The 27,543-nt window shown below is 39.9% G+C and overlaps 1 protein-coding gene across 3 annotated transcripts in view; it reads left to right on the forward strand.

Moving 5' to 3' along the window:
* Positions 1-355: 355 nt before the first annotated feature.
* LOC103132016 (casein kinase 1, alpha 1) overlaps positions 356-27,543 on the forward strand; it is a 49,028-nt gene continuing 21,840 nt past the window's right edge. For 2 of the 3 annotated variants that reach the window (XM_007543769.2, XM_007543771.2), the window contains exons 1-4: positions 2,413-3,023; positions 3,240-3,346; positions 5,074-5,200; positions 12,002-12,100. In XM_007543769.2, coding sequence (XP_007543831.1) covers positions 2,901-3,023; positions 3,240-3,346; positions 5,074-5,200; positions 12,002-12,100 — 456 coding nt within the window. In that variant the 5' untranslated portion in view covers positions 2,413-2,900. Of the gene's footprint in view, positions 967-1,182; positions 1,290-2,412; positions 3,024-3,239; positions 3,347-5,073; positions 5,201-12,001; positions 12,101-27,543 lie in introns of those variants that run through there. The other variant, XM_007543770.2, reaches the window with a different exon arrangement.

Here is a 27,543-nt window from a genome sequence, read left to right on the forward strand (position 1 = left end):
GATTTGGCCCACAGGCCTTGAGTTTGACACATGTGCAATAAAGATATTGCCCCGCTATTCTTTTCTATTGTTTTTATTTTACTTATTCACGTAAAAATTAGTTGTACAACACAGGAAGCTACATCACATAATTTACCAACTTAAATGAACCAAGAAAGGCAATAAAAATAAATATGATGTATAATTTTACATAATAAAAATAAGGTAGCTAATTTATGCTTTAGAAATCGTGTTTTGTTCCTGATAGCTGTGAAATTCCCAACAGCACTTGAAGGGGCCATGAGACAGCATAGCTAATCGCCTTCAACTGAAACCAGTTGAGGAAGGGTAGAGAAGACAAGATGGCGGAGTGAGTGGGTTGCGCTTTGTATAGACGGTTGCGGTTCTTAAAGTTAGCCGGAAAAGCAGTTAAGAGACTGTAGAACTACCATTACCATCATCGGGAGCGTTGCTTTCAGCTCCTTGTGACAGAAACTTGGGACACTTTTCAGTGTTGCTGCTCGCTACAACGTTAGCCTGATGCTAAACTTTGCTGTGCTGACGTTAGCTTCTTGTTAAAGGCCTTCAGCTTGTTGGGATTTAGTTTTGGATTTACTCCTTCTGTTTGGCACGACATTTTTCTAGAGAAATTATAGGTTCTAGCTTATGACAAAACCAATATCGCTGGTCGAGATCCACTGAAAATAATCGTTTTCGTATTTGGGGGGGGGGAAATTGTTTGTGAGAGGTTGTGCGGTGGTTTTACTAATAACGCAACTTTATGTTCTACCGATAACCAAGGTTGACCAACAAACGCAAAGATCTTAAAGCTTTTCTGTTGGTAATTGTTCTTCGGTTGATATTATGGCCAGCAGCAGTGGTTCCAAAGCCGAGTTCATAGTCGGTGGAAAGTACAAGCTCGTCAGAAAAATTGGATCGGGATCTTTCGGCGACATTTATTTGGCAATCAACATCACAAATGGAGAGGTAACTTGGTGAATCAGTCTGTTTCTGGGTTTTTGTTTGGGAATGGGATGGTTCATTTTAGATTCTTACTATGACAGGCAGATCGCAACACTGCCCTGCCTGTTTGCCGGAGAACTAAGAAGATTTCATGTTAGCCTATTGGTATATCGGAAGTGTTTGTCATCTCAATTCTTGAACTGCAGCGGTAACAGCTACTATGTTGTGTGTGATTTGTAGGAGGTAGCTGTAAAACTAGAATCCCAAAAAGCCAGACATCCACAGCTCCTATACGAAAGCAAGCTGTACAAGATCCTTCAAGGTGGAGTCGGGATTCCACACATCAGGTAAGAAAATCTTTTCTCCCCTCTTAGTCTAGTTGGTGTCATCGTATTTATGCGGTTCCGTTTGNGTGTGTATTACAACAAATTTGAAGAAGCCTCTGACGGAGTAAACTATCTTTCTGTGACAGTCTCATGAAGAGGATTCTCAGGGTTTCCATAATTCACTTGATTTTATGCAAAATCCTTCTTTGTGCAGTCATCACCAGAGGTTCCACAGTTGTCCCCAGAACATCTTTATCAGGTTGTTTAGCCTTTTTTTTTAGGTTGTTTTGATAAAACATTCTGGGAAGATGTTTATTATTGAACATCTTTTCAGTCCCTTCAGGATTTTGTGATTCTTTTTGTGATTTTTTGCAATAAAACTCAAAGTGTTTGTGGTACTAATTTGGAAATATTTGCGATATTTGAGCTTATTTATGATGGTAAATACAACTTTTTATTACTCACTGTATAGATCATGGACTATAATCTAAACTCAATTAAGGCTGAGTTAGCTGTTTAGTACAAGTAAGAAAGTTTCTAGAAATCTTTGAGAAAAATCTGCAATAAACTCCCAATTATGTATTAATGCAAAAAAGTGCAGGGATTTTACTGATTTTGCATGAATTTCCACAATAACTCTCAAGAAACTAGAGGGACTGATTGATATAATTTGGCAGTAAACAGATAAAAACTGCATTGATTTGACTGATAGCTTAATATTTAAGCACATTTAATGTTTATTCTAGAATGTATAGGGCCACATAAACAGCTATGGCGGGCCGGATTTGGCCCATAGGCCTTGAGTTTGACACATGTGCAATAAAGATATTGCCCCGCTATTCTTTTCTATTGTTTTTATTTTACTTATTCGCTAGTCACGTAAAAATTAGTTGTACAACACAGGAGGCTAAATCACATAATTTACCAACTTAAATGAACCAAGAAAGGCAATAAAAATAAATATGATGTATAATTTTACATAATAAAAATAAGGTAGCTAATTTATGCTTTAGAAATCGTGTTTTGCTCCTGATAGCTGTGAAATTCCCAACAGCACTTGAAGGGGCCATGAGACAGCATAGCTAATCGCCTTCAACTGAAACCAGTTGAGGAAGGGTAGAGAAGACAAGATGGCGGAGTGAGTGGGTTGCGCTTTGTATAGACGGTTGCGGTTCTTAAAGTTAGCCGGAAAAGCAGTTAAGAGACTGTAGAACTACCATTACCATCATCGGGAGCGTTGCTTTCAGCTCCTTGTGACAGAAACTTGGGACACTTTTCAGTGTTGCTGCTCGCTACAACGTTAGCCTTATGCTAAACTTTGCTGTGCTGACGTTAGCTTCTTGTTAAAGGCCTTCAGCTTGTTGGGATTTAGTTTTGGATTTACTCCTTCTGTTTGGCACGACATTTTTCTAGAGAAATTATAGGTTCTAGCTTATGACAAAACCAATATCGCTGGTCGAGATCCACTGAAAATAATCGTTTTCGTATTTGGGGGGGGGGAAATTGTTTGTGAGAGGTTGTGCGGTGGTTTTACTAATAACGCAACTTTATGTTCTACCGATAACCAAGGTTGACCAACAAACGCAAAGATCTTAAAGCTTTTCTGTTGGTAATTGTTCTTCGGTTGATATTATGGCCAGCAGCAGTGGTTCCAAAGCCGAGTTCATAGTCGGTGGAAAGTACAAGCTCGTCAGAAAAATTGGATCGGGATCTTTCGGCGACATTTATTTGGCAATCAACATCACAAATGGAGAGGTAACTTGGTGAATCAGTCTGTTTCTGGGTTTTTGTTTGGGAATGGGATGGTTCATTTTAGATTCTTACTATGACAGGCAGATCGCAACACTGCCCTGCCTGTTTGCCGGAGAACTAAGAAGATTTCATGTTAGCCTATTGGTATATCGGAAGTGTTTGTCATCTCAATTCTTGAACTGCAGCGGTAACAGCTACTATGTTGTGTGTGATTTGTAGGAGGTAGCTGTAAAACTAGAATCCCAAAAAGCCAGACATCCACAGCTCCTATACGAAAGCAAGCTGTACAAGATCCTTCAAGGTGGAGTCGGGATTCCACACATCAGGTAAGAAAATCTTTTCTCCCCTCTTAGTCTAGTTGGTGTCATCGTATTTATGCGGTTCCGTTTGCTTTGCCATCCAAGACACAGAGAACAATCAGTGATTTAGCGAAGGTCTAGTTGAGATAGGGCTCGCTAATTATGAATCAATTCTTGTGAAGATATATTTTCAACCAAACAACCTTATTTCACTGTGAAGCCTCTTTAGGCCGCATTTGGATCCAAGGCAGGGAAAAGCTATGTGGTTGGAAATGGCCGCTCCTCTTTTGTTGTGTTACTTCCCAACATGTCTGTTAGAAAATGGCGGCGGAGCTTTCTGAAGACACAGAGTTCCTCAGAGAAGCTAGTCGAACCAGATTTTTATTTTTTGCAGGATCGTTAAAATTGTGTCTTCAGAGCGACACGCACGTCATCTCTACTCCGTATATTTTGAACTAAATTTTGCTGACACACAGGCGCACTGTGTGTGTGTATGTATATATATATATATATATATATATATATATATATATATATATATATATATATGTTGGGGATGCTCGGTGGTAGAGTTCATTGCCGGGTGGAGCAGAAACGGTGCTACGTCTATGAAATATTGCTGCCAGTAGCACATAGTGGCGATCTAGCAGCAAAAGCAGAGCCAGAGTCTTACACCACTAGCCCGAAGACTTGAGTTATTTTTCAGGTTATTTGTTTTCTGACCATCATGCTCTTCCGGGTGAGTGTTGGAAGGTGTGCGCTGCTTCACCTGCTGCCTGGCCGCTCCGTATGTCTTTTTTTTTTTTCCTGCAGTGAACGTCGATTTAGCCAAACTTCGTCAGGTGTTGTTTTTTAAATGTCATATTAGATTTGTTGTGTTGATGCATTTTGACGTCCTTCACCCCCGAGGTATTTCTGCGTTGCAACACGCAAACTTCCCCATTCACTCTGAGCGTTGAAGTTCCTCACCACATCACTTAGGATTTGTTGCTGCGTGCTTTGTAGTGTGAAGGAAAGAGGAGATAAGCTGCTCACTCAGGCTTCTAAGTGAGAAACAGATGATGGTTTTGGTGATCGGTGATCACCGATCATACACATATTCACGGAAATCGGCAGATTATGATCAATGGCCGATCTATTGGAACACCTCTGATATGTATGTGTTTATACAGCTCAGGAAAAAATTAAGAGACCACTTAAAATAATCAATTTGTCTGTTTTTACTTTTTGTAGGTATATGTTTGGGTAAAATGAATATTTCTCTTTTCTTCTATGTACTACTGACATCATGTCTCCAAAATTCCAAGCAAAAATTTAGTATTTAATTACAGAAAATGAGAACTGGTCAAAATAACGAAAAAGATGCAGTGCTTTCAGACCCCAAATAATGCAGAGAAAACAAGTTCATATCCATTTAGAAACAACACTAATGTTTTAACTCAGGAAGAGTTCAGAAATCAATATTAGATTGAATAACCTTGAGGTTTTCAGTGATGTTCAGTGGTCTCTTAAATGTTTCCAGGGCTGTGTATAGATGTGTTTGTATGTGTGTGCGTTTACATGAGAGTGAGAGATCAGTGCTGTTGTCAGTTTAATGTCACATTAAACTTGTTGGAAGTTAATGTGGTGGTCATGTGCTTAAGTCATTATGCAGCTACAAGTAAGATTTTTCAGATCAAAAACAGCATGAACTCAATTAACTGTCACATGCACATTGGAAAATATATATATATATATATTTTTAATGTCATCAGGTGGTATGGCCAGGAGAAGGACTACAACGTCCTAGTCATGGACTTGCTTGGACCCAGTTTGGAGGACCTTTTTAACTTCTGCTCTCGACGATTTACCATGAAAACTGTCCTCATGCTGGCAGACCAAGTAAGTAAAATTGCACTAATTAACCCTAACGCATAAAGCTTGTTTTGGGTATCCAAAACACTCTCTGTAGCCCTTATTAAAAACTTATTAACTTATTAAAAACTCAACAGACACAAAATGGAAGCGCGACTAAAGCCACACAAATTAAGTCTCCTGTTTGTCCCTCTATATCCAGCAGAGAGGTGCAGTTTAGGGTATTTAACTCATCATGCAGGGCAGGTCCAAGATTGTTTGAGTCATTGAGCAGAATTTGACTTGGGAGCCCCTCCAATAGAGGCACTGCTAACAACATTTCAACATAATTTTAGTCAGTTCTGAGAGGAGGGTAAATTAATTGGCCAACCTAAAAAAGCAATCGGTGATAATTGTAATTTACTGAGATATATTTGGGAACAAACAGAGCTCAAACTCAAAAATTAAACTCACAGCATCAGATTGTCACTGTGGTTACTAAACAATCTAACTATCTAGATTGTTCTTTGAACTTTTACATAGTCAACTTGTCAGCTCCTTAAAATCTTAAATTTAAATGTTAAACAATTTAAAATATTTTAATTTATGTATGCTGAAACCATTAAATCAAACTTAGTATAATTGATCTTCTCAATAAACAAATGTTACATTTATATATTAGCATTTATGTGGGAGCCTTGTAGTCCTTGGGGGACTTCTGCAGCTGCTGATTTAATTTGGATTAAACAGAAGTGCAAATAATTGATATTTATTAGGCCCAAGCAGTGAATTTCACCCAAAATTGTCCCCAAACTAAACTTTTTGGATTCTAGTGGAATCACAAGTGGGTGTTTCCAAACTGCTCTACAGCCCCCTATAGCACAGGGGTGTCCAAAGTGGGTCCTGGAGGGCCGGCATCCTGCATGTTTTAGTTCTCTCCCTGGTTTAACGCACCTGCATCAAATGATGGCTCATCAGAAGGCCTAAGGATAACATTGACTTGCTGAGGAGGTTGTTACCACCACCACCAGGGAGAGAACTAAAACAGGCAGGATGCCGGCCCTCGAGGACCCACTTTGGACACCCCTGCTCTAGCATGAGTTTAGACAATCTGTAGATGAGTCAGATCTGAAATTTTGTAGATGACCCCCAAATCAAGAGAAAACGTCTCGTGGAGGAACCCCATAAAATGTACAGGGAGGTGGCCATTTTGGGTCATATGTTGTCCATTTTTCAATTTTACACACCTCAAACTTTAACAAACTCCTCCTAGTGATTTCGAGCTATCAACTTCATTTTTGGTCAGGATGCAGTTAAGGTGTGGAGGATTTAATGTTATCAAAAAACTGAATATTCATATATTCTTAGAGGGCGTGGCCAACCGGCAAACTTGCTGTACAAACGAAAAGCTATAACTTTCACATAAAAAGGTCAATTGGCACCAAACTTGGCATGAGTGATCCTGGTTGGATGCTCTGACCCCCTTGAGGTAATCAAGATGATCTTGTGTCAGAAGACAGAAACTAGTTGGTCTCACTTGCTTTAAAGTGCGGAAAGGTTTCGGTGGAGGGCGTGGAACAGGCAGCGTGGCAAAGTCACAGGTCACAAATTCCACATATTTCAGCCGAGCTGCACCAAACTCACTGTGATCAATCCTTGTCGAACCCCCAAGAGGAATGCAGTCCAATATTTGGTAGGCGTGGCCTAATTCCTCCACAGTGCCTCCTAGAAATCTTAAAAAAAAAAAAAAAAACAGCCCCAAGCTATGCTTTGACTGACAATCATGAAATTTGGTATACATGTCCATCTTGACAGGATGTAAAAAAGAAAGTCTCTGGGAGCCATGGTCTAAACCCAAGAGGAAGTCAGCCATTTTGGATCAAAGCCTCCATTTTGTCTCTGTTAGGCATGTTGTATCTGAACAAATGCATCCTACAGCTTTTGAGATCCAGGCTTCAAAATCAATCAGCACAGTCTTGAGGTATTGAAGGTCAAAAATGATCAAACTCTTTCTCGTACATCAAAGTGTGTGGGCATGGCTAAACTTCAAATCTGCCATTCTCTATGAAACATCAAGGTGGAATAACTTTCCACATAAGCTCCCAGCTGCATTAAAATTTCTTTGATATCACAGACCAGGGCTCCTCTCATTCACATGGTCAACTGGTGACATCACCTTTGCCCTGCAACAACATAATGATAAATCCTCCTCAACACTGGCTGGTGGCGGGATATAGGCAATTTTTTCTGCCATAATTCGAGAGCATACATTTTCAGTTTGAAAGCAGGGCTTTGAGTCCATCTTCTCAAAATCTGTAATGTTTGCATTCAAAACTTTTGCTCTGTTTCAAATATTATCTGTGCTTTTTCAAACCTTTCTCCTCACACTCAAAACTTGTCTCTGCTTGGATCAAATCTCCGCTTGCAAACTTCTCTGCTCGCAATACAAGCGCAATCATTTTTTGCTTGTGCTTGGGAAAAAAATACCATCGCTTGGCAACCTCTCAGCCAATAGAATGCAAATGTCATACTGAGTGCATAAATATTAAAAGTTTTGAGAACAAGAGACATAAAATTCTGCTTTCAGACTGAAGATGTGTGCTCTCGAATTATGGCAGAAAAATTCCCCCAAAATGTGAGGATGTGGTCGTGGCTAAATGGTGAATTCTAATCTCTTGCCATTTGCACACAGTTGTCTTTAAATCATAAATGCATCATCTGATTTTCACAAAACTTATGATTGATCTTTGTTAACCTCTAAAGAGCTCAATAGCATTAAATTGTAAATTAACTCCACTGTGCCTCCTACTTTATTCTAACAGCTATATCCCTTTAAGACAGGGGTGTCCAAAGTCGGTCCTCGAGGTCCGGCATCCTGCACATTTCAGTTCTCTCCCTGGTGGTAGTAACAACCTTTTCAGCATGTCAGTGTTCCTCTTAGGCCTTTTAACGAGCCATCATTTGATACAGGTGTGCTAAACCAGGGAGAGAACTAAAACATGCAGGATGCCGGCCCTCGAAGACCCACTTTGGACACCCCTGCTTTAAGATATCAACTGATCTGCAGCAGATTTTTTTGTGCATCGTCAGGGAGCATTGCTGAACACATTGTGCATCGCCGAGTGGTCAGGTGTGGGAACTGCGTGAGAGCGGGTAGCGTTGCTGGACCTCCATGAGCCATGAGCCTGGAGCAGCGACCTGCCATTGCCTCCAATGCTGCTTGCAGCTTTAATTTTAATTGCATTTTTTGGGTTGTTTTTAAAACTCTATAGTCTTAAATAGTATTTCACTGGCGATGTCTTCCCATAACTTACAATTACTCAGTAATATGTTAACATTTCCTGTCAACTTAACATCTTTGAAGACAAAAACACCATGGACCGCTGGTAGAACCCCTGGGCACCCCGACCACCGTGCTTAGCAAGTTTTCTGGGGGAAATCCTATTTTAGATGCATGAACAATACAGTAATACTGTAGGCTGTTTAGTTTTTATAAATTGTATAACTAAATAAATTTATAAGCAAATTTGTGAAATTTCAATACATTTTATTGAAACTGAATAAATGTGTTTCTGTGTGTGATAAAGGTATCAAATCCTGTCGCTCACATGGAGACAAAGGCTATAAATAACTGGGAAAAGTGAAAGTTCAGCTATTAAATTGATTGAATATGAACATAAACTAAAAACTGTAGTACAGAAATTATTTTGGAAGTGTCTTTGTGAGCCTGCTGCTTTTTTTTTTTTCTCAAATAATTTTTTTATTTAGACGGATTTCCATCACATTCATTAATTACAACTTTACCCATTTAAGGTAGTATATGAATAGGTACCGGCAGCGATGCTCTTTCCACTCAGGAATGGGAGAGAATGCGTGCTGATCACAGAAAATGCCCTAACTTCCCACCATCAAAAGTCCTTTTCAGAATATTTTTTTTCCAAAAGCAACACTGCTGTGTTAAAGTTAATTGATTTTCCTTTCCAATGATACCAGTTTTATGTATGTTGAAGCAAATAAAACACTTTAAATTTCACAGTAATTTTCATAAGTTTTTTGAAAAGCCACATTATTTATGCTAATTCGAACGCCCCTCCGGAAAGGCGCTGAAACATTGTCCAAGAAAATCGGATCGGGCGTCACGAACACATGACCAAATGAGCCAACAGTGATATCATATTAATCCTTAAACTTTCTATACATACCCGGTTTGTCAAGGGTTATTTTTTTAGTGTTTTTTTTTAAATCATAAAAGTATCAAAACTTCGTCAAATAGCGAACGAATTATAAAAAATAAACCCGACAAAATGGGTATCAAATTAAAGATCAATTTGTTGGCTTTAATATAATACTGGAATCAATGTGCGTGACACCCCACGCATATCAACACACGAACGGACCTCCCGCGAGGCGCCCCTTCCAGCTTTCGCTCTTTCTGTAAGCTAAATGTGGCTACGTGGTGAAGCTAGCTAAAAACTAATAACTGGAGTTTTAAGTTTCCGGTAGTTCTAAGAGCGGATCGAGTGAACCCCTCCTGAGCTTTTTACCGTGTGCATGGTTCTAGCGGGGACGTTGTTTTAACAATTTCTTTTTTTGATTTTGCAAACTGAAAAGCGGACGGACCGCCCGACTGGCTGATCATGACATCCACCGCACTATGCCGAGCTCCACCGCGTTCTAACGCGACCTGCCGGAGCCCCGCACAAAGGCTGCGGGAGAAGTTAAATCTAAAGTTAAATCTAGTTGAAACTTTGAGGAGAAATTAAGCAAATATGGTCCCTTCACCTCCTCACCTGAACGTGGGGTTATTCATCCTCCTCCTCCTCTTCCACAGGAATGCTTTGCTTCCCTGTCCTTATTATTTAATAATACATGTTTTTATGGGCCACAGGAATTATGCATGATGATCTGTATTTGTGTGGTTAGGTTTGTGCTGATTTTGTGCAATTTGTGCAACAAGGACATGAAGCGCGTTAGCAGACGGCTTCTGATATGGGAGGCATGGGCAACCGCCCAGGGCATCATTATGTGGGCAGCGGCATGATGAAGTGACTGTATCTATACTAAAATAAATTCTAGACACTTTTTATGAAAAACTACTTTCTTTGGCACTTTTTCAGATGGTCGATAGTAGGGAATTTTCCATAAAAAAGAAATCTAAAAAAACAATCTCTATTTACTGCCAACAATATAGAAAAAAACTACTAAAGATGGTCAGAAATAAAAGTTTTTATATGATGCTGCAGCCTAATTGACATCTAGGAAGGAAGTTTCAATGAAATGCATAAAAAATAAACATTTTGGTGCAAGTCAAAAATTCTCTAAAATTAGATTATTTAAAAAAACAAACAAAAAATCCCTATTTCCTACCAGCAATATCAAAGAAACTATTAAAGATGGCCAAAAATGGATGCCTTTATGTTATTCACCAGCCTAATTCAGTGTTTTTCAACCACTGTGCCGCGGCACACTAGTGTACCGTGAGTGATCGTCGGGTGTGCTGTGGAAATTATCCAATTTCACCTACCGTAGTTTCTGGACAATAAGCTGCTACTTTTTTCCTACACTTTGACCATGCAGCTTTTCTGTGGATTTTTCTTCAACCACCAGGGGGCTCTTTAGCAGGAAGTGAATCATTGGAAGTCAAAATTGGAAATCAAAGAAGAACGTGCTAATTTTAATTTAGAACAAGCACATGCTAGCAGCAAGCACGACGGAGAAATGTTTTCAAACTCATATGATGCAGCTTCTAAGTTGAGGAGTATCGATCTGGCACTACAGGAGGGAAACAAAGCCGCTGCACGTAAACTCGGCGTGAACAAAACCAGATTTAGAGACGGAGACCTGCGTCCTTAATATATCCAGCAGTTGCTGCCCTCCAGCAGAGGGCAGCAACTTCAACTTCAACTTCAACGGTACCTTCAAAATTTGAAGGTACCGTTTATAGCATGGTGCGCTCATAGTCCGGAAAATACGGTACGAATACGAATTCAGAGGTGTGCGTTGAGGGAGTGGTGAGAATGATTTCTTTGTGAATGAGCAATTATGTGTGGCGTTTACATCTCAATACGCTGCCCAGCGTGTGGCTCTGTCTGTCTACGCTGTAAAGTTTATATATGTGGTCCCGGCTCACCTGTATAAATACTCCTCAGCGCTCTTCCCGCTGTTCGCTCTGAAGCAGCAGCTCCCGGAAGAGGAAGGCCGCAGTACTCCAGGCATCGCACCAGTCATTTTAAGGATTATTATAATTATAATTAATTTTGTATACTACAGAAAAGTAATTGTTAGGGATGCATGAATATGAAAATTTTTCCTGACATTGATCTCCACCAATTAAGTTCAGTGAAGTGAGCTGCGTACCATTTTGTAGAAAATAATTTTTCCACCTTCCTTTCTGAATCATGTTTGCTAAAGCGGACACGCCTGACGCTCAAAGGAAAATATTTAATATTTTTTTGTTGTGATGGGCATTTTATTATTTGTTGGATTTTGAAAAAAATAAAATTTCAGGAGTGGTTAACAGCGTTACCTAAATCTAAAATGTTTCACATTAAAAAATCTTGTATGCCAGAATATGCATAGCAAAAAAATAAAAAATAAAATCTGATCTGAATTTTTTTCCATCATATTTGGGTCAAAACCCACTCCCCCACAGTAGTGAGGAAAAACTCATCACTGCACCGAACTGCACATTAACTGGTTACATTGAGACTTGCCAGTGAAGAAGCTCCTTAATAAATCAGACAAGTTCTGAGCCAGTAGTTTCCTAACAATTTCTCTAAGTAGTTCTGATTTAACAGAACGATAAGCAACTCATGTTTTCCCCCTTTCTTGATGTTTCTTTTCTCCCAGATGATCAGCAGAATTGAGTATGTACACACAAAGAACTTCATCCATAGAGACATCAAACCAGACAACTTTCTCATGGGTATTGGCCGTCACTGTAACAAGGTAAGGTAGCTTCTATACATATTTTTAAATATGGCACATAGAGTTCGTGACAAAAAGGTGAATACAAATATTTGTCTAATTGTTCATTTAGTTTATCTTCATGTGTAGTTTTTGTAAGACTATGTGGTGTCATAACTTTAATGTGAGCTGACGGCATTAGAGAGACTGCAAGCTGTCAACTTAATCTCATACTGGGGTCAGGCCTACAGACCGGCCCATTAAGTGATTAGAAAGACACCCTGACAATTATAAAAGACTAAAGACAGAAAATAGGACTAACACAGCAAAATGCTGGTCTGCAATACAAAGTTCAGAACAGTCTTTTAGCAAACTTTTCACTGAATAAAAATAAAGCAACTATATGAAAAAACAAACTGACTCTGTATGATGTCATCAGACTTTAACTGTTATCCATCAGCTGGAAAACAGAAATCAAAGACAACTTTTAAATCAAGGTTTATTAGGAGGATAATAAACGATCAACAGTGTTAAAGAAATTAGCCATTCATGGTATTTATGGGTTGTGGGAGAAATGATCAACTGTAAGTTTAGTTAAACTATAATGATTAATTATTATTGTAGTAATCTGACTTTATTGCTGAAGCATTGATTTTATTTTTTGTATTAGATTTGATCAAAAACGGAATTTAGCATTTTTATTTCTTGTCGCTCAGGTTTGATTTGCTGCAATGAACTCATTGATAGCTCCTGACAAAAGCTATCAATGAACAAAAGGGATTCGTTTGTCTTGNTGCATGTTTTAGTTCTCTCCCTGGTTTAACGCACCTGCATCAAATGATGGCTCATCAGAAGGCCTAAGGATAACATTGACTTGCTGAGGAGGTTGTTACCACCACCACCAGGGAGAGAACTAAAACAGGCAGGATGCCGGCCCTCGAGGACCCACTTTGGACACCCCTGCTCTAGCATGAGTTTAGACAATCTGTAGATGAGTCAGATCTGAAATTTTGTAGATGACCCCCAAATCAAGAGAAAACGTCTCGTGGAGGAACCCCATAAAATGTACAGGGAGGTGGCCATTTTGGGTCATATGTTGTCCATTTTTCAATTTTACACACCTCAAACTTTAACAAACTCCTCCTAGTGACTTCAGTTTTGGTCAGGATGCAGTTAAGGTGTGGAGGATTTAATGTTATCAAAAAACTGAATATTCATATATTCTTAGAGGGCGTGGCCAACCGGCAAACTTGCTGTACAAACGAAAAGCTATAACTTTCACATAAAAAGGTCAATTGGCACCAAACTTGGCATGAGTGATCCTGGTTGGATGCTCTGACCCCCTTGAGGTAATCAAGATGATCTTGTGTCAGAAGACAGAAACTAGTTGGTCTCACTTGCTTTAAAGTGCGGAAAGGTTTCGGTGGAGGGCGTGGAACAGGCAGCGTGGCAAAGTCACAGGTCACAAATTCCACATATTTCAGCCGAGCTGCACCAAACTCACTGTGATCAATCCTTGTCGAACCCCCAAGAGGAATGCAGTCCAATATTTGGTAGGCGTGGCCTAATTCCTCCACAGTGCCTCCTAGAAATCTTAAAAAAAAAAAAAAAAACAGCCCCAAGCTATGCTTTGACTGACGATCATGAAATTTGGTATACATGTCCATCTTGACAGGATGTAAAAAAGAAAGTCTCTGGGAGCCATGGTCTAAACCCAAGAGGAAGTCAGCCATTTTGGATCAAAGCCTCCATTTTGTCTCTGTTAGGCATGTTGTATCTGAACAAATGCATCCTACAGCTTTTGAGATCCAGGCTTCAAAATCAATCAGCACAGTCTTGAGGCATTGAAGGTCAAAAATGATCAAACTCTTTCTCGTACATCAAAGTGTGTGGGCATGGCTAAACTTCAAATCTGCCATTCTCTATGAAACATCAAGGTGGAATAACTTTCCACATAAGCTCCCAGCTGCATTAAAATTTCTTTGATATCACAGACCAGGGCTTCTCTCATTCACATGGTCAACTGGTGACATCACCTTTGCCCTGCAACAACATAATGATAAATCCTCCTCAACACTGGCTGGTGGCGGGATATAGGCAATTTTTTCTGCCATAATTCGAGAGCATACATTTTCAGTTTGAAAGCAGGGCTTTGAGTCCATCTTCTCAAAATCTGTAATGTTTGCATTCAAAACTTTTGCTCTGTTTCAAATATTATCTGTGCTTTTTCAAACCTTTCTCCTCACGCTCAAAACTTGTCTCTGCTTGGATCAAATCTCCGCTTGCAAACTTCTCTGCTCGCAATCCAAGCGCAATCATTTTTTGCTTGTGCTTGGGAAAAAAAATACCATCGCTTGGCAACCTCTCAGCCAATAGAATGCAAATGTCATACTGGGTGCATAAATATTAAAAGTTTTGAGAACAAGAGACATAAAATTCTGCTTTCAGACTGAAGATGTGTGCTCTCGAATTATGGCAGAAAAATTTCCCCAAAGTGTGAGGATGTGGTCGTGGCTAAATGGTGAATTCTAATCTCTTGCCATTTGCACACAGTTGTCTTTAAATCATAAATGCATCATCTGATTTTCACAAAACTTATGATTGATCTTTGTTAACCTCTAAAGAGCTCAATAGCATTAAATTGTAAATTAACTCCACTGTGCCTCCTACTTTATTCTAACAGCTATATCCCTTTAAGACAGGGGTGTCCAAAGTCGGTCCTCGAGGTCCGGCATCCTGCACATTTCAGTTCTCTCCCTGGTGGTAGTAACAACCTTTTCAGCATGTCAGTGTTCCTCTTAGGCCTTTTAACGAGCCATCATTTGATACAGGTGTGCTAAACCAGGGAGAGAACTAAAACATGCAGGATGCCGGCCCTCGAAGACCCACTTTGGACACCCCTGCTTTAAGATATCAACTGATCTGCAGCAGATTTTTTTGTGCATCGTCAGGGAGCATTGCTGAACACATTGTGTATCGCCGAGTGGTCAGGTGTGGGAACTGCGTGAGAGCGGGTAGCGTTGCTGGACCTCCATGAGCCATGAGCCTGGAGCAGCGACCTGCCATTGCCTCCAATGCTGCTTGCAGCTTTAATTTTAATTGCATTTTTTGGGTTGTTTTTAAAACTCTATAGTCTTAAATAGTATTTCATTGGCGATGTCTTCCCATAACTTACAATTACTCAGTAATATGTTAACATTTCCTGTCAACTTAACATCTTTGAAGACAAAAACACCATGGACCGCTGGTAGAACCCCTGGGCACCCCGACCACCGTGCTTAGCAAGTTTTCTGGGGGAAATCCTATTTTAGATGCATGAACAATACAGTAATACTGTAGGCTGTTTAGTTTTTATAAATTGTATAACTAAATAAATTTATAAGCAAATTTGTGAAATTTCAATACATTTTATTGAAACTGAATAAATGTGTTTCTGTGTGTGATAAAGGTATCAAATCCTGTCGCTCACATGGAGACAAAGGCTATAAATAACTGGGAAAAGTGAAAGTTCAGCTATTAAATTGATTGAATATGAGCATAAACTAAAAACTGTAGTACAGAAATTATTTTGGAAGTGTCTTTGTGAGCCTGCTGCTTTTTTTTTTTTTCTCAAATTATTTTTTTATTTAGACAGATTTCCATCACATTCATTAATTACAACGTTACCCATTTAAGGTAGTGTATGAATAGGTACCGGCAGCGACACTCTTTCCACTCAGGAATGGGAGAGAACGCATGCTGATCACAGAAAATGCCCCAACTTCCCACCATCAAAAGTCCCTTTCAGAATTTTTTTTTTTCAAAAGCAACACTGCTGTGTTAAAGTTAATTGATTTTCCTTTCCAACGATACCAGTTTTATGTATGTTGAAGTAAATAAAACACTTTAAATTTCCCAGTAATTTTCATAAGTTTTTTGAAAAGCCACATTATTTATGCTAATTCAAACGCCCCTCCTGAAAGGCGCTGAAACATTGTCCAAGAAAATCGGTTCGGGCGTCACAAACACATGACCAAATGAGCCAACAGTGATATCATATTGATCCTTAAACTATAGGCTTTCTATACATACCCGGTTTGTCGAGGGTTATTTTTTTAGTTTTTTTTTTTTAAATCATAAAAGTATCAAAACTTCATCAAATAGCGAACGAATTATAAAAAATAAACCAGACAAATGGGTATAAAAATAAAGGTTAATTTGTTAGCTTTAATATAATACTGGAACCACACTTGCAGAATCAATGTGCGTGACGCCCCACGCATATCAACACACGAACGGACCTCCCCGAGGCGCCCCTTCCAGCTTTCGCTCTTTCTGTAAGCTAAATGTGGCTACGTGGTGAAGCTAGCTAAAAACGAATAACCAGAGTTTTAAGTTTCCGGTAGTTCTAAGAGCGGATCGAGTGAACCCCTCCAGAGCTTTTTACCGTGTGCACGGTCTAGCGGGGACCTGTTTTAACATTTTTTTTGTGATTTTGCAAACTGAAAAGCGGATGGACCGCCCGACTGGCTGATCATGACATCTACCGCGCTATGCCGAGCTCCACCGCGTTCCAACGCGACCTGCCGGAGCCCCGCACAAAGACTGCGGGAGGAGTTAAATCTAAAGTTAAATCTAGTCGAAACTTTTAGAGGAGGAATTAAGCAAATATGGTCCCTTCACCTCCTCACCTGAACGTGGGGTTATTCATCCTCCTCCTTCTTCCACAGGAATGCTTTGCTTTCCTGTCCTTATTATTTAATAATAAATGTTTTTATGGGCCACAGGAATTATGCATGATGATCTGTATTTGTGTGGTTAGGTTTGTGCTGATTTTGTGCGATTTGTGCAACAAGGACATGAAGCGTTAGCAGACGGCTTTTGATATGGGAGGTATGGGCATCCGCCTAGGGCAGGGGTCCCCAAACTTTTTCCTGCGAGGGCCACATAACTGTTGCCTTTTCTGGTCGGGGGCTGTTTCACAGTGTGAAACTGTGGACCGGGGGGGCGGCTGGATTACTGCCGACGACATATTCGCGTTTGTAGATAGATTTTTACCCAGAAAGCAAATGGAAAAAAACCGTGAGCGAAACGGTGACTGGTACTGACTAGTATATATTCCATTGAGGGAAACTAAGTTTCATATCTGCTCAAGAGCCCCCCTGGTGGTTGAAGAAAAATCCACATATATGAAAAAAAAACACTGAATGCTGTCTGGTATTGTTCAGGGGGCCGGACCAAATGAGGAGGCGGGCCGGATCCGGCCCGCGGGCCGTAGTTAGGGGACCCCTGGCCTAGGGCATCATTATGTGGGCGGCGGCATGATGAAGTGACTGTATCTATACTAAAATAAATTCTAGACACTTTTTATGAAAAACTGTACGTTCTTTGGCACTTTTTCAGATGGTCAATAGTAGGGAATTTTCCATAAAAAAGAAATCTAAAAAAAAATCTCCATTTTCTGCCAACAATATAGAAAAAAAACTACTAAAGATAGTCATAAATAAATGTTTTTATATGATGCTGCAGCCTAATTGACATCTAGGAAGGAAGTTTCAATGAAATGCATAAAAAATAAACATTTTGGTGCAAGCCAAAAATTCTCTAAAATTAGATTATTTAAAAAACAAACAAAAAATCCCTATTTCCTATCAGCAATATCAAGGAAACTATTAAAGATGGCCAAAATGGATGCCTTTATGTTATTCAGCAGCCTAATTCAGTGTTTTTCAACCACTGTGCCGCGGCACACTAGTGTACCGTGAGTGATCGTCGGGCGTGCCGTGGAAATTATCCAATTTCACCTACCGTAGTTTCCGGACTATAAGCTGCTACTTTTTTCCTACACTTTGACCGTGTGGCTTTCCTGTGGATTTTTCTTCAACCACCAGAGGGCTCTTTAGCAGGAAGTGAATCATTGGAAGTCAAAATTGTAAATCAAAGAAGAACGCGCTAATTTTAATTTAGAACAAGCACATGCTAGCAGCAGGCACGACGGAGAAATGTTTTCAAACTCATATGATGCAGCTTTTAAGTTGAGGAGTATCGATCTGGCAGTACAGGAGGGAAACGAAGCCGCTGCACGTAAACTCGGCGTGAACAAAACCAGATTTGGAGACGGAGACCAAATCTGGTCTGCCCTCCAGCACAGGGCAGCCCTCTGCTGGAGGGAAACCGAGCGGCAGAGATACCAGCGGCCTGTAGCCCGGTGCGGCTGATATATGTAAGTTTCCGGGAAGGGGGAGGCGGGTTCAAAAAATTTGAAGGTACTGTTTATAGCATGGTGCGCTCATAGTCTGGAAAATACGGTAATTGGTCTTAAAAGATTTTTTGAAAACAAATTAATTATCTGCAAGTAACGCCATCTTTGAGTGTCTTTGCTGTAGTAGTGACTAGCGGCATAATCATGTAATTTTAGTATCACTAGATGGCAGCAGGTACAGAGCATTTTACATTAAAACAAGAAAATTAATCATCACACACAACAGTGTTGTGGCCCTGTTCAGGTGTTCAGGTGTATTTTTGAAGTGGACATGTTAAGTGCAATTTGAAATAAGAAATGTAAAATATGATCAAAAATAAATTTTTGTGTTTATTTGATTCCTATTCAAGACACTTTGATAAGAATGACTATCTATGTAATATAAGCAGCTACAGAGTATCTTTGTTTACATTGTTGGTTGGTGGTGTGCCTCTGATTTTTTCAATTAAAACAATTACCTTGGCTCAAAAAAGGTTGAAAAACACTGGCCTAATTTATCTGCAGTAGAGAAGTTTTATTGAAATCTGATGAAAAATACAAGTTTGGGGAGTGGTCACATAATACTTAATTTTGTCAATTTTTGAAATTTTTTTTCCGTCGGTCAAATTAGCTTATTAAAAACTCAACAGTTGGAAAACGGAAAACCTTGGTCTCTATCGGCGCCTCATGAGTTAAATCTATTTCCTTGTCCCACTGCATCCAGCAGAGAGATGCGCAGTGGCACCTGATTCAGTTCATCATGCAGGGCCAGTCCAATGTGGTATGAGGCCTCGAGCAGAATTTTAATTGAGAGCCCCCTGTTCCTCTTAAGAACATCAGCACCACTAACACCATTTCAACGTAGATTTAAAGGAATCTGGGAATTGAAGTCAGTGATGATCAATTACCACGGATTCCTTAAGAGGAATCACTGAAAATTGTAAATTGCTGAAATAATATACATTCCCAAATATATTTGTGAACAAATGCATCTCAAAAGATTAAACTCATAGCATCACATTGTAGCTGTGGTCCAAGCCACAAGCCAGCTCCTTAAACTCTTAAGTTAAATGTTGAACAATTTAAAATCTCTTATCTATGCTGAAACCATTAAATCAAATTTAACAGCATTGTTATTCCTGAGAGTGACAATGCAACCAGAGCTAACCACCGCGTTAGCTCTGGTTGCGCAGCTCAATGTGAACCACAGGAATAACTTGTAGTTGCGAATTCAGAGGTGCGCGTTGAGGGAGTGGTGAGAATGATTTCTTTGTGAATGAGCAATTATGTGTGGCATTTACATCTCAATGCGCTGGCCAGCGTGTGGCTCTGTCTACGCTGTAAAGTTTATATATGTGGTCCCGGCTCACCTGTATAAATACTCCTCAGCGCTCTTCCCGCCGGTCACTCTGAAGCAGCAGCTCCCGGAAGAGGAAGGCCGCAGTACTCCAGGCATCGCACCAGTCATTTTAAGGATGCTTATTGGTTCCCCAAAAACGATAAAAAGTCGGGCATTATCATCAATCAATAAAATCCCCATGGGCCGAACTTGAAAATTAGACGCTATGCTGCTAACACTTAGCTTTCGTCAACAACTCAGAGGCGGAAGTCAGAGCTCCGCGCAACGCAAATAATGTCCTGGCTGGAACACAGTGCGCTAAATAATAAAATCTAAATGAACCCTCTTAAGACCATAATTGTAACTGGGCCGCCTGGTATTCTTTTTAATTTTATGGCTGTAAAATTCTCAAAAAATGTGCAATGAGTCTGAATTTTTGCTCTTTTTTCCAGAACATCCTCAGCTTTCAGTATTTTATACTTAACAGTTCTGTCTATTAAAAATTGTGAACAAACAGTTTAAAGAGAGAGGAAAAAAAATCGGAATTGAAAATTTCAGGTTTATTACTGAACAAAAACTTTCTGATGACAGGGGCAAACAATTTAAGATGAACAATTTCAACTCACAACTATATTACATAAATGCAGAGAAAACTGTGAAGCCTGGCCTCCAATTTACAAGTTTTTATGCCTGTTTTTCATTACAATTATTTCAGGCGTTTTAATTTCTTGTGGTAGGCTCTAAAGCAGTTCCTCTCCAGCTGCAGACAGAATCCCACTCCGGATCCATCCATACTTTATCTATCACACTTCAGGTTGAGAGGGTGCTGGTACTCATCTCCAGTGGTCAGGAGCAAGAGGCAGGGGACACAGTGGACAGGGCACTGGACAGGTCACCAATCCCTCACTTGGCTGATTTGTTGTTTTTCTTTCTTTCTCACAATTCATCTTTTGGCAGAAAAAAAATGTTGATTTTTTTTTTTCTTTTTGCCAAAATCACGTTATGTAAAAATATTACATAGGACATTATTTTTGGAAGACAGCGATTTTATTTTCAGCATAATAAATAGTTATTGCACAAATTATGCAGGAATCAAGATGGAGCTAACAGTTAGCCAGTACCTGTGCAGCATTCATGACTAACGTTAGCTTGTACAAATATTTTGCATAACTTGGTTATATGTCTCTTATGTTCACTGCCTTCAGACATCAGCCTTCTGGGACCGTTTTTCAGTCTGGTGGATTTTCTTTTAGACATTTCCATAATTTTATGCGCGATTTCAACTCGTCCTCTGCCGTTTTCTCTCTCTCGCACCGCTACTCCGTTGATACAACACGGAGCTCCGCAGGGAAATTCCGTAACGAAAATATTTACTCTGATATCTGCTGGAGCATGCACATGTGATACACCATTGGAAAGCTTATTTTATGCACTTTCTAATACTTTTTGAATTTTTTGAATGCGACCAACCGTTCAGGAGTTACGATACAGAGTAGGTTGGGTGACAAATATGACACAATGGAGAATCTTTCTTGTGATTGGTCAAGCTCATATCAAACTTTCCTGGGTGGCTACCGTAATGTATCAGATATGTCTGGAGACATTTTTTGACCAGTCCATCACCCTTTCCCTGAGCCTCTTCAATAAAGCAGTGGTCATCTTAGAGGTGTGTTTGGGGTCATTATCATGCTGGAACGCTGCCCTGTGATCCAGTTTCCAGAGGGAGGGGATCAGGCTCTGCTTCAGTATTTCACAGTACCTATTGGAGTTTATGAAATGTGACTTCCCAACACCTGCTGCACTCATGCAGCCCCAGACCATGGCATTCCCACCACCATGCTTGACTGTAGGCATCCACACATGCTGGAGACCATCTGAACCAAACAAACTGATCTTGGTCTCTTCAGACCACATGACCTGGTTCCAGTAATCCATGTCCTTTGTTGACATGTCTTCAGCAAACTGTTTGTGGGCTTTCTTGTGTACAGACTTCAGAAGAGGCTTCCTTCTGGGGTGACAGCCAGGTAGTCCAATCTGATGTAGTGTGCTGCGAATTGTCTGAGCACTGATAGGCTGGCCTTCCACCTCTTCAATCTCTGCAGCAATCTGACAGCACTCCTGTGCCTGTCTTTCAAAGAAGCTGAGCTTCCAGAGGGAGCTCCTTTGACCAACACAATGTCTGTTCTGAGTGGACCCTGCTCTTTTAAAATGCTGGATGATCTTGGCCACTGTGCTGCAGCTCAGTTTCAGGGTGTTGGCAGTCATCTTGTAGCCATCTTTATGTAGCGCAACAATTCATCTTTTAAGATCCTCAGAGAGTTCTTTTCCATGAGGTTCCATGTTGGACCTTCCAGTGACCAGTATGGGAGCGTGTGAGAGCTGTACTGCAAAACTGAACACACCTGAACCCTAGTAACACTAATTAGTCACATGACATTTTGGAGGGAAAATGACGAGCAGTGTTCAGTTTGGACATTTAGGGGTGTAGTCTCTTAGGGATATACTTACTTTTGTTGTCGGTGGTTTGTAATGACTATATATATTCAGTTATTTTCAGGGAAGAAATTTTCACTGTTATATAAGCTGCACACCTTACTTTTCATTGTGTCAAGGTGTCATTTCATCAGTGTTGTCCCATGAAAAAATATACTTGAATGTCTGCCTGAATGTCAGGGGTGTACTCACTTTTGTGATGTACTGTATTTCACAATACTTTCGGCTATCTTTTATCTGGGGTAGGTCCTCTCTAAGTCCTGGAGGGGCCTGCTGGTGTTCTCCTGAAGGTTTGCAGCCTCTCCTTGTATTTGGAACCCCGGCCGGCTTTAAATGCGCCCTTCGTTGCTTGTCGGTCCACTCTTCTCCAGGACAACTGCTGTTCATGCCCCATGAGCGTCTCCAGAGGTTTGATGGTTGTCACGGTGAAGCCTTGTCTCAGCAGGCCTTGTGATGACTCCTCTACCTTGTTGTAGGTTGTTGTACCACAGACCCTCTTCCCCGTGCAGCTTCGCGGTCTGGAAGTAGACATTATTTTCTTTTGATGCTTTGTGGATTTTTGTATATTCCCTACGTCTTTTAAGTCCGACAGGTGGATAGCAGTGATCCAAGTTATGTGGTTTTCATGCCGGGTAAACCCCTTTCCCTGCCAGGCTTTGCGGAGTATTGTCTCTTTAGTTCTGAAGCCTGGCAGAACTGACACAAGTTTTATTCCCTTTAATGCGTTATAGGTAGATTCACTTAGTTTATATGGGGAAATCTCTCTAATTACTCTAGTGCTCTTGCTATGCAGCCATCTTGATGGTGGTCCGATACGGAAGTTGAGACTGCTGCTTTGTTAAATTGAATATAATTTCAGACTTTTGTACAGTTTTTGTCCAAGTTAACTTCAGAAGTGAGCTATTATTGTTACAGATTTTTTTTTTTTCTTCTTCTTCTTCTTTTCCTTTTTTCCTCTTTTTCCCTTTAGGGGTCGCCACAGCGAGTCATCTGTCTCCATGTAACCCTTTCTTCCTCATCTTCTCTCACACCAACTACCTTCATGTCCTCTTTCACTCATCCATAAATCCTCCTCTTTGGTCTTCCTGTAGGTCTCTTGCCAGGCAGGTCCATCCTCAGTATTCTTCTACTGATGTATTCAGTGTCTCTCCTCTGTACATGTCCAAATCATCTCATCTGGCGTCTTGGACCTTTATCTTCTACACATCTGACATGAGCTGTTCCTCTGATATATTCATTTCTGATTTTATCCACCCTTGTCACTCCCAAAGAGAACCTCAACATCTTCACTCTGCGAACTCCAGCTCTGCCTCCTGCCTCTTCGTCATTGCCACTGTCTCTAAACCAAACAGCATCTTGTAAACATTTCCTTTCATTCTCGCTGATACTCTTTTTATCATACATCACACTTGATGCTTTTCTCCACCTGCTCCAACCTGTTTGGACACGTTTCTTCACTTCTTTTCCACATTTGCCGTTGTTCTCGACTGTTGACCCCAAGTACTTAAAATCTTTCACCTTCATTTCTGTTCCCTGTCACTCCACTTGGGCTACAAATTAATTTTGTAAACTACAGAAAAGTAATTGTTAGGGATGCATGCATATGAAAATTTTTCCTGACATTGATCTCCACCAATTAAGTTCAGTGAAGTGAGCTGCGTACCATTTTGTTTATTTTTTTGTTGTGATGGGCATTTTATTATTTGTTGGATTTTGAAAAAAATAAAATTTCAGGAGTGGTTAACAGCGTTACCTAAATCTAAATAGTTTCACATTAAAAAATCTTGTATGCCAGAATATGCATAGCAAAAAAATAAAAAATAAAATCTGATCTGAATTTTTTTCCATCATATTTGGGTCAAAACCCACTCCCCCACAGTAGTGAGGAAAAACTCATCGCTGCACCGAACTGCACATTAACTGGTTACATTGAGACTTGCCAGTGAAGAAGCTCCTTAATAAATCAGACAAGTTCTGAGCCAGTAGTTTCCTAACAATTTCTCTAAGTAGTTCTGATTTAACAGAACGATAAGCAACTCATGTTTTCCCCCTTTCTTGATGTTTCTTTTCTCCCAGATGATCAGCAGAATTGAGTATGTACACACAAAGAACTTCATCCATAGAGACATCAAACCGGACAACTTTCTCATGGGTATTGGCCGTCACTGTAACAAGGTAAGGTAGCTTCTATACATATTTTTAAATATGGCACATAGAGTTCGTGACAAAAAGGTGAATACAAATATTTGTCTAATTGTTCATGTAGTTCATGTGTAGTTTTTGTAAGACTATGTGGTGTCATAACTTTAATGTGGGCTGACAGCATTAGAGAGACTGCAAGCTGTCAACTTAATCTCATACTGGGGTCAGGCCTACAGACTGGCCATTAAGTGATTAGAAAGACACCCTGACAATTATAAAAGACTAAAGACAGAAAATAGGACTAACACAGCAAAATGCTGGTCTGCAATACAAAGTTCAGAACAGTCTTTTAGCAAACTTTTCACTGAATAAAAATAAAGCAATCATATGAAAAACAAACTGATTCTGTATGATGTCATCAGACTTTAACTGTTATCCAGCAGCTGGAAAACAGAAATCAAAGACAACTTTTAAAGCAAGGTTTATTAGGAGGATAATAAACGATCAACAGTGTTAAAGAAATTAGTCATTCATGGTATTTATGGGTTGTGGGAGAAATGATCAACTGTAAGTTTAGTTAAACTATAATGATTAATTATTATTGTAGTAATCTGACTTTATTGCTGAAGCATTGATTTTATTTTTTGTATTAGATTTGATCAAAAACGGAATTTAGCATTTTTATTTCTTGTCGCTCAGGTTTGATTTGCTGCAATGAACTCATTGATAGCTCCTGACAAAAGCTATCAATGAACAAAAGGGATTCTTTTCACTGGTTCAAACTATTTCCAGAGTTTGTCTTGGTGAAAACACAAAGAACTGGTAAAGAGTAAGGACTAGCAGCAGTTAAGGACGGGAACCCACTTGGTCAAACAGATCTCTTCAAAGCGTTTAAGTCAAGCACAAAGTTAAGCTTTGAACCCTAAGCAAGTGCTGCATTGAGCACTTTCCAAGCACCGCAGTCAGTTGTCCGTCCTACAACGTACCATCGCCAACATTCACAGCAGAAGAGACCCATTCTACTCCATGTCCAGATTGCAAAAAGAAAAATCACATTTGGAAAGCTGAGTAAATGCTATGATCAACCCTCACTGCAGCCACTCACTATTGTCTCTTGACTCACCATAAGGCAGAGCAGTGTGTCCGAATGGGATGGTTTTATACTCAAATCCCATTCCGAGTGATGAAAAGCCGTACCATTTTAAACAAATTGGAAAATTCAACTGCACTGTTTGACAGAAGGAGGAGTTTTATGAAAGATTATAAATTTACGTAACTTAACATGTAATAAGCCATGTAACAAAACGGGGAAACACCAATATTACAGTGAGTAGTAAGAGCTGCCGTGAGCCCCTCCCACTTCTGCAACAGGCTGCAGTACAGTAGAGAGGAGATCCATTCTCTTCCGTTTGTACATTGTAACGGAATAACTGACGATATTCATGCATTAAAAACATGTTTAAACTAATATTGCCATGCTATGTAACAAACAAAAATGAAACCCGCCTTTACGGGCTCCTATGAAATGCATTCATTTTTTAAGCGATTTAGCACTCCTCAGAATCTTGGACTTTAATGTCAGTTTCTGTCTTGGTGAAATAATGGAGCTGATAATGACTCATTAGAAATATTTTGCCTACTTTCTTTGCCTTAATGTTGACTGGTAATGCAAAGATGCCTCACCAAATGTCTCAGGCCACACAGTAACCATCACCACATAACATTGTTTGTCGGAGGTTTGCTCTACTCCTGCATGGGGGCGGAGTGAGCTTGCCTAATTTAGAAGACTGTTCTGTTTGATAACTTGGATAAGTTTAAATGTATGTATGATTGAATTGAAATGATTTTTTGTGAAGTGCCTTGAGACGACATTGTCAATTGGCACTATATAAATGGTGTTAACTAGGGCTGCATAATGTATCACAAATTTCTTGTCATTTTAATATCTGTATGTGCTATATTCATATTGAGAAGAACTGTAGTGCAATAATTAGGCCCTCAACAGGAATACAGTGTAATATTTGGTGGGGATGGCTTAATTCCTCCACAGTGTCTCCTAAAAATCTTTAAAAAATCAGCCCCAAGCCATACTTTGAGAATTGAGTAATTTGGTATAGATGTATCTTGTAAGGATGAACCAAAAACTCTGTTGGTGCCATGGTCCAAACACAACAGGAAGTCGGATATTTTGGATCAAAGCTGCCATTTTCCCTTTTACACGTTATATCTGAGGGAAGTCTTCCTACATATTTTGACATGCAGACTTCAGAATCACTCAGTAAAGACTTGAGGCATAGAAAGTTAAGTTATCAAAATAGTTTTCCTGCATAAAATGTGGGTGGGGCCAAGCCTCAAAATCTGACCATTCACCATGAAACCTCAAGATGGAGTAACTTCCACAGACAAGCTCAGAGCTGTATCAAACTTTGTTTCACAGCAGACCAGAGCTCCTCACATTCATGCGGTCAGTTGGCGACATCACCTTCGGCATGCCCCCTTTCAACAGGAAGTCACCTGTTTTCCTGCTAGTTTTCTTCCTTTTACTCTGATTCATACAAGTTTAAACCTGTTTAATGACAGAACAACATGATGGTAAATCCTTCTCTAAACACTAACTGCTGGTTAGTGCATGTGGGAGTGGCCTTATGGTGAATTTTAATCCCTTCCTGTTTGCAAACAATTGGCTCTGTATCACATATGCATCAGCCGATTTGCAACAATTGACCTTTGTTAACCTCTAAAGAGGCTAATAGCATTAAATTGTGATTTGACTCCACTGTGCCCCCAGATTATTCCAAAGTCAACAAAATACATCAGCAAAATTGCATTAGATTATTTTATTCATTTATTTATTTATTTTTTAATGCGTCAAGGAGCATTGCTCAACACATTGAGTTACGTTACCTAGTAGACTGGTGCGGTGTCTGCGTGAGAGTGATGACGACGACGTTTGGGTGGCATTTGCTGGAGGTCCTGCGGTCGCCATTAAGCCAGTGCGGCGCTGAGCTGTGAGGGTCACCAACGCTGCTTGCTGTTTTACTTGTTTAATATATTCCAAGTATTATGAACTTGTATTTTACATGCTAATGCAATGTTGTCTTACAGTAACAGATGCTCAAACTGAACACAAATGACATTGCCAAAAATCTAAAGGTAGTGATGCATTTATATTTGTGTGTAAATGTCTGCCACATGAATCCTTCAACATGTCTGCCAAAAACTGTGCCTCACCAAATGTCTCAGGTAACGCAGTGATGCTACAAGATGGCAGCCATCCTGCTGCTGTCTAGG

The sequence above is a fragment of the Poecilia formosa genome, unplaced genomic scaffold, assembly GCF_000485575.1.
Source record: "Poecilia formosa unplaced genomic scaffold, Poecilia_formosa-5.1.2 Scaffold902, whole genome shotgun sequence".
In the NCBI taxonomy this organism is placed as follows: Eukaryota; Metazoa; Chordata; class Actinopteri; order Cyprinodontiformes; family Poeciliidae; genus Poecilia; species Poecilia formosa.